Source organism: Erpetoichthys calabaricus, chromosome 16 (assembly GCF_900747795.2).
Source record: "Erpetoichthys calabaricus chromosome 16, fErpCal1.3, whole genome shotgun sequence".
Taxonomy (NCBI): domain Eukaryota; kingdom Metazoa; phylum Chordata; class Cladistia; order Polypteriformes; family Polypteridae; genus Erpetoichthys; species Erpetoichthys calabaricus.
Genome location: NC_041409.2, coordinates 39,290,114 through 39,307,503, shown reverse-complemented (window position 1 = coordinate 39,307,503; position 17,390 = coordinate 39,290,114). Strand labels below are relative to the sequence as shown.

The 17,390-nt window shown below is 43.0% G+C and overlaps 2 protein-coding genes across 2 annotated transcripts in view; one reads left to right on the top strand and one right to left on the bottom strand.

Moving 5' to 3' along the window:
* Nucleotides 1-17,390, top strand: part of tedc1 (tubulin epsilon and delta complex 1) — a 429,152-nt gene that overhangs the window by 129,152 nt on the left and 282,610 nt on the right. The window lies entirely within an intron of this gene.
* LOC127526050 (uncharacterized) lies at nt 872-4,956 on the bottom strand. Its single transcript, XM_051920024.1, has 2 exons — nt 4,309-4,956; nt 872-907 (listed from the first exon to the last, which is right to left on the bottom strand). Exons 1-2 carry the CDS (start codon nt 4,954-4,956, stop codon nt 872-874), a joined length of 684 nt encoding a protein of 227 aa, XP_051775984.1.

Here is a 17,390-nt window from a genome sequence, read left to right as displayed (position 1 = left end):
AAGATTAAGAGGTGACATGACTGAAGTGTTTAAAATTATGAAGGGAATTAGTCCAGGGGATCGAGACTGTTATTTTAAAATGAGTTCATCAAGAACTGGAAACTTGTTAAGGGTAAATTTCACACAAACATTAGGAAGTTTTTCTTTACACAGAAAACGATAGACACTTGGAATAAGCTACCAAGTAGTGTGGTAGACAGTAAGACATTAGGGACTTTCAAAACTCGACTTGATGTTTTTTTTAGAAGAAGTAAGTGGGTAGGACTGGCAATCCTGTGTTGCCTTCAAGCTCTGTGATGATCATGACAATGAATTATTGCAAGCCTGTGGTCATGATAATGAGTTTAATGTTCGTCTGACGGAGCTGCGGTGCCTTTCTTTGGCCAGCAGGACATGAACTTTTCTGTGTTCTCTGTATACTTGGATGACATGGTGCCAATACACTTTCCAATTTTGTTTGAGTTGTGCCCCATAGTGGTGATATTTCAGGCAGCTGTAATCATTTGTCTTAGAAGGGGACACTGGCTAGGATTTTGTGGGTTTGAAGGTGAGACTTGCTGGAATCAGCCATGAAGGTGGCACCACAACATAACCTGCATTGTTGCTTTTTTTTTCCTGTTTCTTTTTCCAAAGCACCAGCTGACAATGGACTTACCACCACGAGATGACAGAAGAGAGAAAGTGAAATATGATCATTCAACTGCCGCCTTCAAGCAGCCTTGAGATCGCAGGGTAAACCATAAATATAAATATAGCAATGTTAGTCGAGTGCCGTCAAGAGCACGCTCAAAGGCAATTTTTCACTTTGCTTTTACAGCATTTTAGGTCTCGCATGTAAATGTCTCTCCAGCGCGGTAGATGATGAAACACTTCAGAAGACTTTTTGAAGCCACAGACAGATTTTCAACTAAAAAGGAGGGGAAAAAAGATTAAAAAAATATTGGTAACTTGTATAAAAAAAAAAGTAATACTGTATATGAATGTTAAAAATGACATCGTCTGTGCAAGTGACTGAAGGCCGTCTTTTGTTAGTTCGACTGACCTTCACCATTTTATTAATATTTTAATATCTACATGTTTTATGAGTCCCACACCTGGTTGTTGTCTGTGTGGAGTTTGCCCATTTTGCATATCTGTTGGGGGTTTCCTTTGGGTCTCCAGAGTTGTGCAGATTAGTTGAAATGGAAGCTCTGAATTGGCCCAGTGTACAGTAGGTGTCTGCGCATGAGTGGGCACTGTGATGGTGTGGAAGAATAATTTTAGGGTAACATAGCATTCATCTTAAAGAAATAGCATAAAGGGTTAATAAATCTGGGAAACCAAATAAAGGTCACGTGAACAACAAAATGTACACTGAAATATAAGAATTGGCTTAGGAAAAATACTGAGATGGTCAAGTAAATAAAGAATGTGCCAGAAAAAAGGTTGATGTAATATACAAAATGTACTGAAGGATGACTAAGAGATGACTAAGAAATTAGCAGATGTCCTATAAGCAACAAGAATGGACAATTGTTATATGCACAGAAATTTCAAGGGTGGTGGCACAACTCAAAGATATAAGAAGAGTCAGAATATAATATAACAGACTTTTATTTTACAGTATACAAATGATTTGGGTGTAAACCAATGAACCAACCAGAGTAAAATGTATGCATTGATTGACACTGTATGTAAATTCAACAGTTTATAAAATGAACCTCTATTCTTTGTTTCTCTGACCAGGCTGTAACAGACTGCTTTTGATGAATGCTCCCTCTAAGGCATTTTAACGAGGAGTAATTAAATGATACAATGAACAGCTTTTCTCCTGCCTGATTACTGAATTATCCCGTTAGAGGACGTTTCTTTCTTTAATAAGATGTTACATTTTGACCACAATGCTCTGTCCAAAATTGTGCCTGTTGTAGCCAGCATAGAAAATGTGTGAAAATGTTAGATTACATATTTTATGCATTTAGAAAAGGTCTGTTTGCAAAGTAGATTGACGGTTATTTCATTTAAACCCAGTAAAATCACAACACTGTAAGTATGTCCTTTGTTTCAAAGAAATAAGCGCATTTTCCCATTTTAACCCAAGCCTACTCAGGTGAAGTTCAGTAGGAGTGGAGGTCAGAATGACTGAAAAGTCACTGACAGCATACCAATATTGTGAATCCAAGGCTTTGGAGTGTGGGATCACACAGCATGGACCTTAGCTGGCATCCAGGGGCTAAGAGGAAGCAGTGGTCCCCACTACACCACTGTGTCCCCCGTCTGCAGTATACTTTAGAACTGATGGAGACCTGAGCCTCACACATAGAGGTAATAAGGAACAAAACTCATCAAACTGAGTGGCACATCGAGTAAGCCGATTTTGTTCTCTGTTTAATGAAGCAGTTTTCTGTATTTTAATACATTGTTGTTTGTCATGGCGATGGAAACTGTTGATGTGCTGCATGATAGTCGGACATCCAAGTGAGAGTTTCACTGTAATCTGTACATGCATCGGCTTCTACAAACAGTACTACTACTGCTACATTCTTACTTCACTTTCCAGATGTTTATGCCACATTATGTAACTTCTAGCCATTGAGTATGTCGGTCTTGTCAACTCCTTTCGCCAAACCCTGTCAGTTTACATTACTGAAAATCACTGGACATGCCACATTTCGCAACTCAGTGACAACTGTCTAGCACAGTTGAGCCAGTCAGTCGTGTGCTGCCTGATGGACCAGAGCTGTACAGGTTAACAGGTGGCGAGTTCACCTTTTTTCTTTTTCCTATTCTATCATGGTACGTAAAACACAAGACATCAGAGAGACAAGCTTATATTGTGGTTGTGAGGTCCAGAACACCCACGTTCCTTATTCCTTGTTGCTGCATTATATGAGTTTTATTTCCAGATGAGAATTCATTGGCTGTCAACTCTCAGGCACACAGAATTGCCTCTACAACTAAACACAAACTTAAACCTGCTTAAGGGGCAAGTCGTGTGCTATTTGAACTGAATTGTGAGGTATGTCAGACTAGAACACTACCAGTCACAAGAGTGCTCCGCCGACTGCCTCCATCTTGCTGATATTATGTAAAGAAGGCTACGACTGAATACTACTGGATACGTCATGTGATGTGAAATGGCCTTTAGGTAACTTTTTAAATTTCTTCCTAACTATTATACATTTTTGTCATCGTCTGGTTTTTTTGAAGATGTTAAACCTCAGTGAGGTCTGTTTATTAACGTTATTTTTTTGTTGTTCCACGCCATCATTTTGTTTCCCTTGGGCTCCGCCATCGTGTGGCCTGGGTGCCATGAGATGGTGCTCTGTTACTGGGTGTTGGGAATTGGGAAACCCTTTTTGTCTGTCTAAATTTTTTTTTGCCCTTTCAAAGTTTTTCAGTTTATGAGAATTTCATGTATTAGTTTCAATATTATTTATTTGTTTAAAAAGATTTTAAATCCTCTATTGTTTTAATCGACATAGCATCATATTCTTATATTGAAAGTTGCTGCAAGCAGGCAGTGAGTTGCAATGGGACCACCGTCCTAGTATGAGCGGATAGTCAGTTGGCTTGTCTGCACCGCAGTACAGAATCAAGCAGTGCACTATTGCTTGTGGACCGCTGAATATTCTATACTCTGGTTTTAACTCTAACTCCTTTGTCACATCTTGGTTTTCTTCTTAATCTTTTGACTTTGATTATTCAATAGAATTCTCTAAAAAGATCTGAATTACTAACTGCGTACACAAAGCTACAGTATTTCTTTTCAGAACTAGATGACTTGAATGTGACTGATACTGTGCTGATATCTTTAATAGCCACTGCCTAAAAACATCATGTGTACATTTTCCCCCTGGGAAAAATATAAATTACATGGAGGGTCATAAACAGATGTGTCTCAATTAATTATTTAGTCTGTTTGCCAAACACAGCTCTTTAAGTTAAACACCTATTATCTAAGAACTGAAAAAATAATGGAAAATTATGCGCTACTACATATGTTATGTAAAGGACACATTTCTAATAGGCAAATGTACAAAAGGAGGCAAGCTCTGCCGAGGACACCAACTGATGTGCTTTAGTGGTGTGACAGTAGACATACTGTATCAGCTGAGCTTCATGTAACTGTATAATACTGCTTATTTACTGTCCAGTAGCCACCATAGTTAGGTTATCTCAAATCACATGTCTGCTCTCATAACTGCAATAACTATTCATAGATAATGTGCATTTTGGAATGTTTGATTATCCATCCATCCATCCATCCTCTTCCTCTTATCCGAGGTCGGGTCACAGGGGCAGCAGCTTGAGCAGAGATGCCCAGACTTTCCTCTCCCCGGCCACTTCTTCTAGCTCTTCCTGGAGAATCCCGAGGCGTACCCAGGCCAGCCAAGAGACATAGTCCCTCCAGCGTGTCCAGGGTCTTCCCCGGGGCCTCCTCCCGGTTAGACGTGCCCATAACACCTCTCCAGGGAGGAGTCCAGTAGGCATCCTGATCAGATGCCCGAGCCACCTCATCTGACTCCTCTCGATGCGGAGGAGCAGCGGCTCTAATCTGAGCCCCTCCCGGATGACTGAGCTTCTCACCCTATCTTTAAGGGAAAGCCCAGACACCCTACGGAGGAAACTCATTTCAGCTGCTTGTATTCGCGATCTCGTTCTTTCGGTCACTACCCATAGCTCATGACCATAGGTGAGGGTAGGAACGTAGATCGACTGGTAAATTGAGAGTTTTGCCTTACGGCTCAGCTCCTTTTTCACCACGACAGACCGATGCAGAGCCCGCATCACTGTGGATGCCGCACCTATCCGCCTGTCGATCTCACGCTCCATTCTTCCCTCACTCATGAACAAGACCCCGAGATACTTGAACTCCTCCACTTGGGGCAGGATCTCGCTACCAACCCTGAGAGGGCACTCCACCCTTTTCCAGCTGAGGACCATAGTCTCAGATTTGGAGGTGCTGATTCCCATCCCAACCACTTCACACTCGGCTGCGAACCGATCCAGAGAGAGCTGAAGATCACAGCCTGATGAAGCAAACAGGACAACATCATCTGCAAAAAGCAGTGACCCAATCCTGAGTCCACCAAACCAGACCCCCTCAACGCCCTGGCTGCGCCTAGAAATTCTGTCCATAAAAGTTATGAATAGAATCGGTCACAAAGGGCAGCCCTGGTGGAGTCCAACTCTCACTGGAAATGGGTTCGACTTACTGCCGGCAATGCGGACCAAGCTCTGGCACCGATCGTACAGGGACCAAACAGCAATTATCAGGGGGTCCGGTACCCCATACTCTCGGAGTACCCCCCACAGGATTCCCCCAGGGACACGGTCGAATGCCTTTTCCAAGTCCACAAAACACATGTAGACTGGTTGGGTGAACTCCCATGCACCCTCTAGGACCCTGCTAAGGGTGTAGAGCTGGTCCACTGTTCCGCAACCAGGACGAAAACCACATTGTTCCTCCTGAATCCGAGGCTCGACTATCTGACGAACCCTCCACTCCAGGACCCCCGAATAGACTTTTCCAGGGAGGCTGAGGAGTGTGATCCCTCTGTAGTTGGAACACACCCTCCGGTCCCCTTTCTTAAAGAGGGGGACCACCACCCCAGTCTGCCAATCCAGAGGCACTGTCCCTGATGTCCATGCGATGTTGCAGAGGCGTGTCAACCAAGACAGCCGTACAACATCCAGAGCCTTGAGGAACTCCTGGCGTATCTCATCCACCCCCGGGGCCCTGCCACCAAGGAGTTTTTTTACCACCTCGGTGACCTCAGTCCCAGAGATGGGAGAGCCCACCTCTGAGTCCCCAGGTTCTGCTTCCTCATTGGAAGGCATGTTAGTGGGATTGAGGAAGTCTTCGAAGTACTCCCCCCACCGACCCACAACGTCCCGAGTTGAGGTCAGCAGTGCACCATCCCCACCATATACAGTGTTGACACTGCACTGCTTCCCCTTCCTGAGATGCCGGATGGTGGACCAGAATCTCCTCGAAGCCGTCCGAAAGTCGTTCTCCATGGCCTTCCCAAACTCCTCCCATGCCCGAGTTTTTGCCTCAGCAACCACCGAAGCTGCATTCCGCTTGGCCTGCCAGTACCTATCAGGTGCCTCCAGAGTCCCACAGGACAAAAGGGTCCTGTAGGACTCCTTCTTCAGCTTGACAGCACCCCTCACCGCCGGTGTCCACCAATGGGTTCAGGGATTGCCGCCACGACAGGCACCAACCACCTTACGGCTACAGCTCCGGTCAGCCGCCTCAACAATAGAGGCACGGAACATGGCCCATTCGGACTCAATGTCCCCCACCTCCCTCGGGACGTGGTCGAAGTTCTGCCGGTGGTGGGAGTTGAAACTATTTCTGACAGGGGGCTCTGCCAGACTTTCCCTGCAGACCCTCACAACACGTTTGAGCCTACCAGGCCTGACCGGCATCCTCCCCCCCAGTGAAGCCAACTCACCACCAGGTGGTGATCAATTGAGAACTCCGCCCCTCTCTTCACCCGAGTGTCCAAGACATGTGGCCGCAAGTCCGATGACACGACCACAAAGTCGATCATCGAACTGAAGCCTAGGGTGTCCTGGTGCCAAGTGCACATATGAACACCCCTATGCTTCAACATGGTGTTCGTTACGGACAATCCGTGACGAGCACAGAAGTCCAATAACAAAACACCACTCGGGTTCAGATCGGGGGGGCCATTCCTCCCAATCACACCCTTCCAGGTCTCACTGTCATTGCCCACGTGAGCATTGAAGTCTCCCAGCAGAACGAGGGAGTCCCTAGAAGGTATGCCCTCTAGCACCCCTTCCAGGGACTCCAAAAAGGCTGGGTACTCTAAACTGCTGTTCGGTGCATACGCACAAACAACAGTTAGGACCCGTCCCCCCACCCGAAGGCGGAGGGAGGCTACCCTCACGTCCACTGGGGTAAACCCCAATGTACAGGCTCCAAGTCAGGGGGCAATAAGTATGCCCACACCCGCTCGGTGCCTCTCACCGGGGGCAACTCCAGAGTGGTAGAGAGTCCAGCCCTTCTCAAGGAGATTGGTTCCAGAGTCCAAGCTAAACGTCGAGGTGAGTCCAACTATATCTAGCCGGAACCTCTCGACCTCTCGCACTAGCTCAGGCTCCTTCCCCTTCAGAGAGGTGACATTCCACGTCCCAAGAGCCAGCTTCTGTAGCCGAGGATCGGACTGCCAAGGTCCCCGCCTTTGGCCACCACCCAACTCACACTGCACCCGACCCCCTTGGCCCCTCCCATAGGTGGTGAGCCCATGGGAAGGGGGACCCACGTTGCCTCTTCGGGCTGTGCCCAGCCGAGCCCCATGGGTGCAGGCCCAGCCACCAGGCGCTCGCCATCGAGCCCCACCTCCAGGCCTGGCTCCAGAGGGGGGCCCCGGTGACCCGCGTCCGGGCGAGGGAAAACGCCGTCCAAAGTTTTCATTCATCATAGGAGGTTTGTTTAACCGCTCTTTGTCTCATCCCTCACCTAGGACCAGTTTGCCTTGAGTGGCCCTACCCGGGGCATAAAGCCCCAGACAACAGAGTTCCTAGGATCATTAGGACACGCAAACCCCTCCACCACGATAAGGTGGCGGTTAAAGGAGGGGATGTTTGATTAACATTTACAAATATGATAAAGTTAGTTCATCCACATTGCGATTGCATTGACATCACTTTTTGTTACATAATATTATGCCATTTGATCGTCACTCTCACAAGATAGTGCTGTTTGTTTCTGGACACCTTTATATGTGTTTTAAAGCAACCCCAACATGTGAAGAGCATGTATCAGATGCTAGGCTTGCTCTGATTGATTGGTAATCGTGTGAGTTGTTACATGTGAATTATGTCACAATTGTACCTTTGTGTGTATTTAGTTGTACTTTTCTTATTGTTTTTTTAATGTTGCATGTTAGTCCTTGACTCTGCTGAAAAGGAAATTTCCTAATTATAGCAGACCCTTAGTGTGACTACCACTGCACAGCATTTCCTTTAGTCAGATCGCACCACATTCATTCCTCATGTGAACCGCTCCATGGTTCATTTGGTACCACACTGTGACCACTCTTTCTGAAGTTTCTTGATCCAGTTGTTTTGCTCCTCAGCTGAGTGCGGTTAGTGCGTTCACATCTACCTAAACAAACCAGACTTTCGAGGATATCGCGCCAGAGTTAAAAACTGCCCCAAATGAACTAGGTGTGAAAACGACTTATGAGGCGCTTCTGTAAACACTTTAGTGCCAGGACTTCCCTCATCTTTGATTTGCTAATTTTTTTACATTACTGGCTTAGACAATCATTTTTTCGGACTAACGTCCTGGCATTCTGTTTCTTGACTAAGACTCTGTCAGTCCTTTTTACATATTACATCTAATCCATGAGATTGCATTTATGATGAGAGTTTTGGCCACAATACTGTACTTCTGTTCACACAACCAGGAACAAGTGAAGCAGGAGTTATCGGTTGCACTGAATAGAAAAGTGGCCATCATGTTCACAGACTGTAAACCACAACACTTTCAGAGGCAGCCAGTCATCACAAGCTGTTAATTGCTGGCTGCCAAAATCTGTCCATCGAGTTCCTAAACCCAGTTCATTGAAGGGCATAAGGAATACGCTGAATTGAGGAATTAGTGATCCAACAGTTAGACTTATCCTGATTGGCTGTATGGAAGAAGTCAACATATTAGTTAAAGAAAGAAACTTATCCTCTACTAGGACAAGTTTTATAAAAACCTCTTTGAGTCAGGAATTTGGCAGGAGAAAGATTGCCCGTTGCGTCTTTAATTACTATACAGCAGATGCTGAAGAAGAAGCATTCATCACAACAGTCTGTTACTGCATGGTCAAAAAAGTAAGGGCAAAGGAACGTTTTATAAACAGTTGAATTTACATAACGGAGCTAAATGAATACATTTTCTCTGGTTGGTTCGTTGGGATACATCCAAATAACTTATCCAAATAAATGTCTATTCTACCACTCTCTTGTTCTTCTCATATCTCTTAGCTTCAGCAATTACCTTTGAAATCTCCGAGTACGTGACAGCTGTCAAGTCTTGTTGTTTACAGGACATCTGCAGATCTCTTAATCACCTCCTGGTACATTTTCTGTATTACATCAACCACTCTCCTAGTACTGTACATTCTTGTCTTTTATTCACTTAACCATTTCACTTGTTCTCTTCATGACATTTCTAAAGCAAATGCTTATATTTTTCAATGTACACTGCAAACCAAATTCTTTAACTATTGTTACCTCCAAATTATTCTCTCACAGTTGAACTGTTGATAAATAATAAGCCTGTGAGTCTTTGGCACAAACAGTACAACTCCATGAATAAACAGCAGAAATCTATCTATCTCTGCTTTCTGCCAGCTTTTATGCATTTAGGACACTTCCATTTGAATCATGCCAAGTCATTCTACCACTTTGGTTATGCCAGGCCCCTATGGCCAGTGTGGGTGCCCTCTGTCTTAGCTGAAAGTTACAAAGCACTGGAACATCATTTTAAAAACTTTCTTTTCACATGCAGAGCCCAAATGCTTTTTCTTCCCTAATGTGACTTTCAAGGTAAAGGTGACATGTCAGAGGGTGACAAGTTGGTCAACATGTCTATGTCTCTGATTATCCAGAAAATTGGACATGTCTGATTTTATTACTGTGCCAGTGTAGTGTAGAATAACTTCAAGGGACGCTCATTTTCAAAAGTTAATTCCAAGTCACTCTAAATGCAAATATCATAATGAGAATTGTAAAGTCGATGAATATTAAAGCTCTGGCGGAGGATAAATCATCCACTTTAGTCTGGAAGTACTGCATTACTCTGCGATTACCTGTCATTTGCATAACTTTAAATGCTTCCATGACAGATTGGATCATTGCATTACATTACCATTGAAAGTGACACACTGTGTAGGAAATCGAATCGCTGGTCTGCCAGCAGAGTGTGCCTCCATGGTAATGTGGTTAAGACTCACAGGGGCAGCTGTTATGGGAAACTGGGGGCACCACTGGGAGAGGGGACAGGAGAATAGGGCTTGGTTGTCCTGTCATCTGCTTTTTGGAAGACCATGCTAATAGAATGTGCGAATTCCAATTTTCTAAATATAATCTTGCGGCGATTAACGTCCGACCACGTTAAGTTGATTCGTATTTGTACTTACGGCCAAGGGCCATGTGATAATGCTCTAGGATTTGCCAAAAGCAGCTGCAGCAATATTTCTTTCGGTATTATTCTTTCCCAGGGTCTCATGTTTTTTAACTCTTGGAGGGCCATTTTGCTTGGTGCCGCTAATGTGGCTAATTCTTATGCATTCAACCCGCACCACCTTCCTTACAACAGTGCATCCCACGACCCAGTTTTGCCTTTTTAAGTTTAATTAATCACCCACTGGCAGCAACTGCAAGCCACCTTGTTGGTGAATAAAGAACGATCGAGGGTCCCAGTTGGTTAAATAAACTCACATTTAGAAACAAGGAAACATCAAAAACATTGCCAAAAACTTGTATGTCTAAGAGACAGAAAAGAAAGTTTCGCATTAGTCTTTTAGGAAGTTATCCGCAGTTTCACAATGGAAATGGCCTGCCAGTGTCGACTTTTTAACTTGTAGATAATTTATACAGATTCTGACCGTCTCTGAGAATAGCTGTGGGTCACACTGTCCTATCAATTTAATAAATTCCAAAATAAACATGATTCCAAAAGCCAGATTTAATGGAAACATTTTATGACAGTAAAACAAATTGCAAATGAACACTTTCAATGGTCACTGTTTAAGAAAAATGCATTTTTAGGTTTTGTTGCCAAGTGGGTGACCCACTCATAAGGGGTGCTCCAGTTTAGAGATGTGAATTTCTTAGAAGGGCTCACAATTAGCACTGAAGTGATGTGTCTTGGAATGAAGATCACCACTGTTGGGTTTTGGAAAGGGAGTGCCTTCCATTCACTGTGTGAGTTCTCAGGCCAAGAAACGACATGATGATCTTTGGACCTTTGTACTTATTCAGTATAATCCCAAAATGCTTCTCCATAGCAGAAGACGTCAAAAGTAAGGCATCATGACAGCTCCCTGTCTCATGTCCCTTACTTGACCATCTTCTAAAGTTCAGAATGTCCCATACTGGCACCCACTGCTAGAATTAGGGACCACAGTGGTGCATAATCAGTCAGTTAGTCATTTTCTAAATCACTTTGTCCTAAACAAGGTTGTGGGGGGTGCTCAAGCCTATCCCAGCTACTATAGGGCGCAAGGTAGGAACAAACTCTGTACAGGATGCCAGTCGACCACAGTGTGTATAATTCTGCCATCAAAAGTGATTCCACCAATGTTTACTGTATATAGTACCTTTCACCATCTTCAAGTGCTTGTCTTTTATTTATGTCGTAGCATTTGACATTAATGCAGTTCAGTGACCTCAGTACACAGTCAGTCCAGTCTGTTTATGAAGTGCCTTCTCAACGTGATGGATGTACCTGTCATCTTCTACAGTTCATTTGTTTTCTTAATCCATTCATGTTTTCATTCCAGAGGAGCTGGAGCCGATCATGGCAGCATGGAGTAGGACGCAGGAATGAATGAGCACTGCATGGAAGGCCAGCCCAATGCATTTTTATAGCACTGAAGCATGAATTCATTCTAAACTAGAGAATCTTTTTTCCTATTTTGTGTTTCCTCTTTCATGGTAAGTCCACTAAACCATGATTTATACAGCAGAAATGTAGTGTATGTAGTGCCTTACAGTTGATTTGTTTTATTTACAAGGCAGTGTTTAACAGATTTACATTTATACCACTGCATGCCACATTATTTGATGTTATGTTATATAGTGCCTTCCCTTCACACAGTGAGATGCATACATGTTAGGTAAGATTCTAATTACCAAAAGGCAGCAGGCTAAAGGAATCTGCTTGGTGTTCTACAGCTTGGCACTGCTGGTGTTGGCATTTGTATCTGTTTCCTGACCAACAGCTCACACCAGGATACCTACGTTTTGTCAAGGTGGTAAGGGAAGCACCTGAAGATGATAAAGCTAAAACACAGAAGATCGTAATCAGATTTGGCCCACAGACAGAAAATGTTCTCTGTAAAAGTCGTGTGAATTATGTATGAGGAAGAGCTCAAGAATGAAGATGAATTGAGGTGTAGGTCAGGGCACATCTCGTCAGGGGCTGCCTGCTGTTTGCTCTTTCTCACCATGCTTCAGAGATAATATAGATCTGGAAGGAGCTGTCTGGAATTTCAAATGAATGGTAAGCGCCTGGCTCCCTTGAAATGCACATGTGGTGTTTGACTTGCGTAATTACTGTTGATCCTTCCGCACGCTCTCGGGTCCCCAGTGCTTTTCTTCATTCTGCAATATTGTTGCATATGCTTTTTGTTTCTTTTAATCATTGGATGAGTTTCTCTCCTTGGCTTCTCAGGTTTAGCCTGATGACTGTGGCCTGGGAAAGCCATCTCTCACCTGCCATGGAAAGGCAGTTATCTGTATACCCAATGTATGACTCAAGGAAACTGGGACTCTGTCCAGCCATTAAAAATGAACGTATACCAGACATACGTTTCATCACGAATGTAAGGAAGAAGTGGTGTCCTGGAGTATGGTACAAGGTAGCTTTTGGCCTCAAGGGATCAAGGTGACTGGCACAGTGGGAGAAGAACCGGGTCTATGGTTGTCACTGTAGACATGTTGGCCATCTAAGAGCTTGGTCACCATGTTCAAACTGTTCAGAAGTTCATCCATCTGTTTATCCAGTTTCCAAACCTCATTTCTGAGGGTTGTGTGTGTTATCCGATATCCTGAATGCTTATTTTGCACTCATTTTAAAAAACTTTCCAACCATTTAACTATGTTTGTATGTTTCAGGTTTGCATTTTTTTTTCTTGTTAATGTTTAATTTTAACTAGGGAGTAAGTGACATTTTAAATCATGATTAATTGCAACACGTCCCTTGATTAAACTTGATTAATCGCATGTTTCACTGAGGTGGTTCAGCAATGATCAGTAGTCCTGGAATTTGACTGCTGTACAACGTTTTAGCTGCTCATACTGTGAATTCTTGCACCTTTCATAGAAATTCTTGATACAGATCACAATTGGCTGGTGAAATGGTGGCTGATAAAGCTGAAATTGACGCCAACTCAGACAAACGGGCAAATTGAGCTTAAAATCATACCAAAACTGCACAGTGCACACCTAGCATACACTTGTCTACTCTCCCAGTCTCCAGTCAAGTATCATAGAGCATTGCACATTTGGTCTGAAAACTCTGGGTCAGCCAGACCTGCTATTGCACCCCTAAGCACAAAGAATAGTAAACTGGTCTCTTAGACTTACAAGGGCACATCATTTGTATCCACTGCTCCCCAATTATTCTCATTTGGTGATCTTTGCTGCCATCTGTGGTCGAGCCTAATTACATAATGATTTTTGTGAACTTGTGACTTGATACCAAGCACACTCTCAACATCCATGCAAGCTTAGGAGCCCTTGTATGCCTCCTCCAGCACTCAGTTCTCTCATTATAGACACTGAGAAGTCTTTCTATCTGTTTGGTGCTACTGTTGCTCTCCTCCTCAGTCACTCTCCTTTAGTCACGATGTTAAATTGAAGCAGCTGTCAAATGTGTAGTTAGGATTTAAGGTAAATATCTCCAGTTACATGCATCTCTAGTCAAATGTCGTATCAGCTGAGAAGCCATGTGCTTCTCTCCATGCCATGCTTTTTATGAATTGTGGATATGCTTCATTCACCTTCCAGATGTCAGCGTAGAATAACAACATTAATTAAATCGACCCAGACAGTGAAGGACCTAAAATCAGGCCTCATTTTAATTATCGAACGAGTGCCCTCCCTGACACTTAACAAATTCTCACGGACATAAATTCAATAAAAGATACAGCCACGCTCTCTCTGCTCCATCTTTCACTGTAAATAGTTTTGCGTGAAGGCGGACATATTGAAATCACAAAACCAAAGCCACTGCTGAGGTGTGATGCTGTCTCCTGGATCAGAATGACAAGCCAATGAATGTGCACGGTGTTACCTTTCCTTATTTTGCCATTGTCATAAATGTTCAGATTTACTTTCCAATCTTAACAATACAATAGTTGCTTTGATGAAAATAAAGCTGTCTATAAATGTGTCATAATGCGGCTTGGTATGAGAGAAGTGAACTGTTTGGAATAATATATGTATAATATTTAAAAGTGTACCAATTAGGGAGGTTCAGCCATAATACTGAGGTTGGTTAAATGTCTTGTTCTATGGCTGACTGGATTCACATGGTAACTTCCCCATTGTTATTATTACAATTCTTGCAAAGGGTGTTGAAATGGTGTTGAATGTGAGAAGAATTGATAGATTAATGTTAAATCAGTCAGTTAATAATTCATTAACTAATGTGGTAAGACTCCTACTTTATTTTCCTTACCTTTCTCTGCTGCAGGAGAGGGGTCTATGGCCATTAGATTTATGTCAAGGTAACTGAAGCCCAGTTGTTTTAAGAAACTGAGTAATACAATTTATTGATAGACAAAAGAAATATAGAAACATAATAAAAGCATACATAACGACATATAACACAGGACACAAGACAGATGAGACAACCAGTTTGTAACACAGATGAGGCCGGCTGTCGTTCTGTGCCAAGAGAAATCAGAACTCACGCAGCGCTGGGATTGGCAGAGTACATCTTAGCACCAGGCTCTATGGAGGGTAGTTTCCAGGCCAAGGAATGTTTGTGAGTTTTTTGCACCACAGAGAGTGGGTGGCTTCTCATCGTAAAAAGAGAGATCACAAAGAGAACAGATTGTTGGTGTTCAGCTGCCCCAAAAGAGGATGCATTGTCAGCCTGTTTTCTCCCCAAAGAGAAGAGATGAATGTACCTCTGAACTGGTTTTCTGCCAGCAGTAATATTTCCCTGACGACAGTGCATACAAAAGGCCTTTGTTGGGAAGGCTGGTATCTCTGATCATTTCTTTGCTCTGTTCCAACTTCACTTACTGTAGATGTCCTGGAAGATGTAGAGTGTAAACCCAGGGGTACTTTCAGCTGACTGCTCCACTCTCTGCAGAGCCTTGTGGTTTCAAAACCAGGTAGTAACACTTCCTGTCAGGATATGTTTGAGGACAGATATGTAGAAATTCTTTACTATCTGGGGGGACAGCCTAAAATCCCTGAGGCATCTGAGGTGGTAAAGATGTTGTCATGCTTTTTTCACCAAGGCATCAATATGCTCTGCAATGTGGACACCAAGCTATCAGAAACTGTCCATCCTCTCCACCAGATTTTTCTTAATACTAAGCAGGTGCTGTTTTCACCCAAAGTCCACAATGAGCTCCTTTGTCCTGCTGACATTCAGGAGAAGATGTGGTATCCTGACACTCGTGTGACAGACTCTCTACTTCATCCAGGTAGACCTGCTCATTGTTCTTAAGCCTGGTTTGTACTTAATATGACCGCAATGGTTGCAAGGCATGAGTGATAAAAATGACATCAGGTGAGGTGACACCCCCGCTCAGATATGCTCTTCGAGAAAAGGCTGGTTAATGTGTGTGTCAAAATGATGAACAAGGTGATGAATATGTCTTTTGGTAACAGGAGGGTCAGACTGTTAGTTTATTTATTGGCCTTTTTAACTAGAGTCAGATATCTCTGCAAGATAGAGGTCTAAAGCTTTACCTTCTCATCAGCCCCTATATCACAGCGTTGCAGGACGTTTCTCATTTCCTTGTCCAGTTCAGTTTCTGTGGCGCTCAAGAGATCGTTCGGATTATCTCTCTTTTGCTGAAAAAGAGACATTTGTTGCTGCGGTACCAAATACATTTTTTGAGCGTATTCCATGTTTATGCTCTAGAAGCTAATAAACTGGATATGAATGGCACAGTGACACTTAAAAGAGCTCCCAAAAAGCCTCCTTTCTGGTTCAGAATAGCTTTCTTCTTTTTTAAGGTTAGTTTTCTGTCACTTATTTTTCTGACAGATGTTTTATGCTTCTTGAGTTGCTTAAACTGTTTGGGTGAAAGAGGTATATTACCTTTTAAAGTATTACAGGCTATTTCGGACAAAGCATTAATTAAATCATCAGAAGAGGCATTTATAAGAATTTTACAGTGACGACAAGAGCAACGGAGTAAGGCCTTGAGAGGCTGTAGGTTTCTGCTTATTCTGACCAACATGCTGACAGAATATGTAACTTTGACTCAGAACAGCTTCTTTTATCTTTTCATGGTGTACACGACCGGCCAATCGGGCGGAAACAGACCTGTTCTTAATCGCAGTTCGTCGGGAGTCTGTGCCTTCAGATCCACTAAGAGATAGCCGTATGGTAATTTTGTAGCATCTTCGAAAGCTTCCAAAAAGAACTTAACACGCCCCGGATACATTTGGCAGGCCAAGGTAGTAATCTGCAATTTGTCTCTGCGGTTTTTAAAAAGAGTAATACAGTATAATTGGTGTTAAGATTAATCGTTCGGCTTTTCTTTCCTTGAAAGAATAAATTTTGAACCAAGTAAATGATAGACAGATTCCGGTGATAAGTATATTTTCTGAAAGCTTTTTCTATTTCCTGGCTTTCGCTAGCTGATTCCATCAGATCATCTATAATGACCAAATTTATTTTCTCAGGAGGGAGAAGTTCATCGTCACATAAAGACTTTGGGAGCCCCTCAATAAATTTTAACTGCTGAAATTTAGCCGATAGCTCGTCGTACATTTTCTGCCAGCAACTATAAAACCAAATTATATTTTGAAAAGGTTGAGAAACAACATGATTCGAATGTTCCAGTAATTTTTTTACATAATAGGATTTACCGGAACAAGAGGGTTCCGAGATAATTGTAGCGAAGGGGTGTTGAAGGCGTGTATCAAAAGCTCTTTTAGTAGCCATAAGGTCTTGTGGTGTAATCTTTTAGGAGAACCCTCTTGTTATACACCACTCTGAATTTCTTCCTAAGTGGTCTGTTTTCTAAAGTGAAGCATTTTTTATTTCTGCGGATCTGCTTACCGTGAACCAGTAACTCTTGAGGGTGTGCTTCATGGGACGTCACAAAATTCTGAACTAGATTGGTTAGTGATTCGAGGTTTACAATTTTATGGTTTTCATGGTTAACGGTGATGCCTTTTACCTTCATACATGTTTTGCCTTGTGCCGTTTTATACCCGTACGTCTTTGGACCCCCTGATGCAAATTCTGTAATATAGTCACTAGGATTTAACTCACTGGTGAGCTCGCTTAAATAGTCACCCAGAGGAGGATTGTACTGACCAGGCTGAGAAGTAAAAATGACCGAGTCAGTGTTGTGGTACAACACCCTTTCTCCTAGACTGTCTAAAAAAATCATACAACTCTAAACGGGCATAGGCAGTGGTGACAGCGGCAATGACAACATTAACACTACCAG

What these genes read in the sequence shown, in the direction of transcription:
- LOC127526050 (XM_051920024.1), bottom strand. Translation starts at nt 4,956, where the DNA reads ATGGGAATCAGCACCTCCAAATCTGAGACTATGGTCCTCAGCTGGAAA. An exon ending in AAGTGGCCGGGGAGAGGAAA is followed by an intron (nt 908 to 4,308) that starts GTCTGGGCATCT and finishes CCTCCTTTTTAG; the next exon opens with TTGAAAATCTGTCTGTGGCT.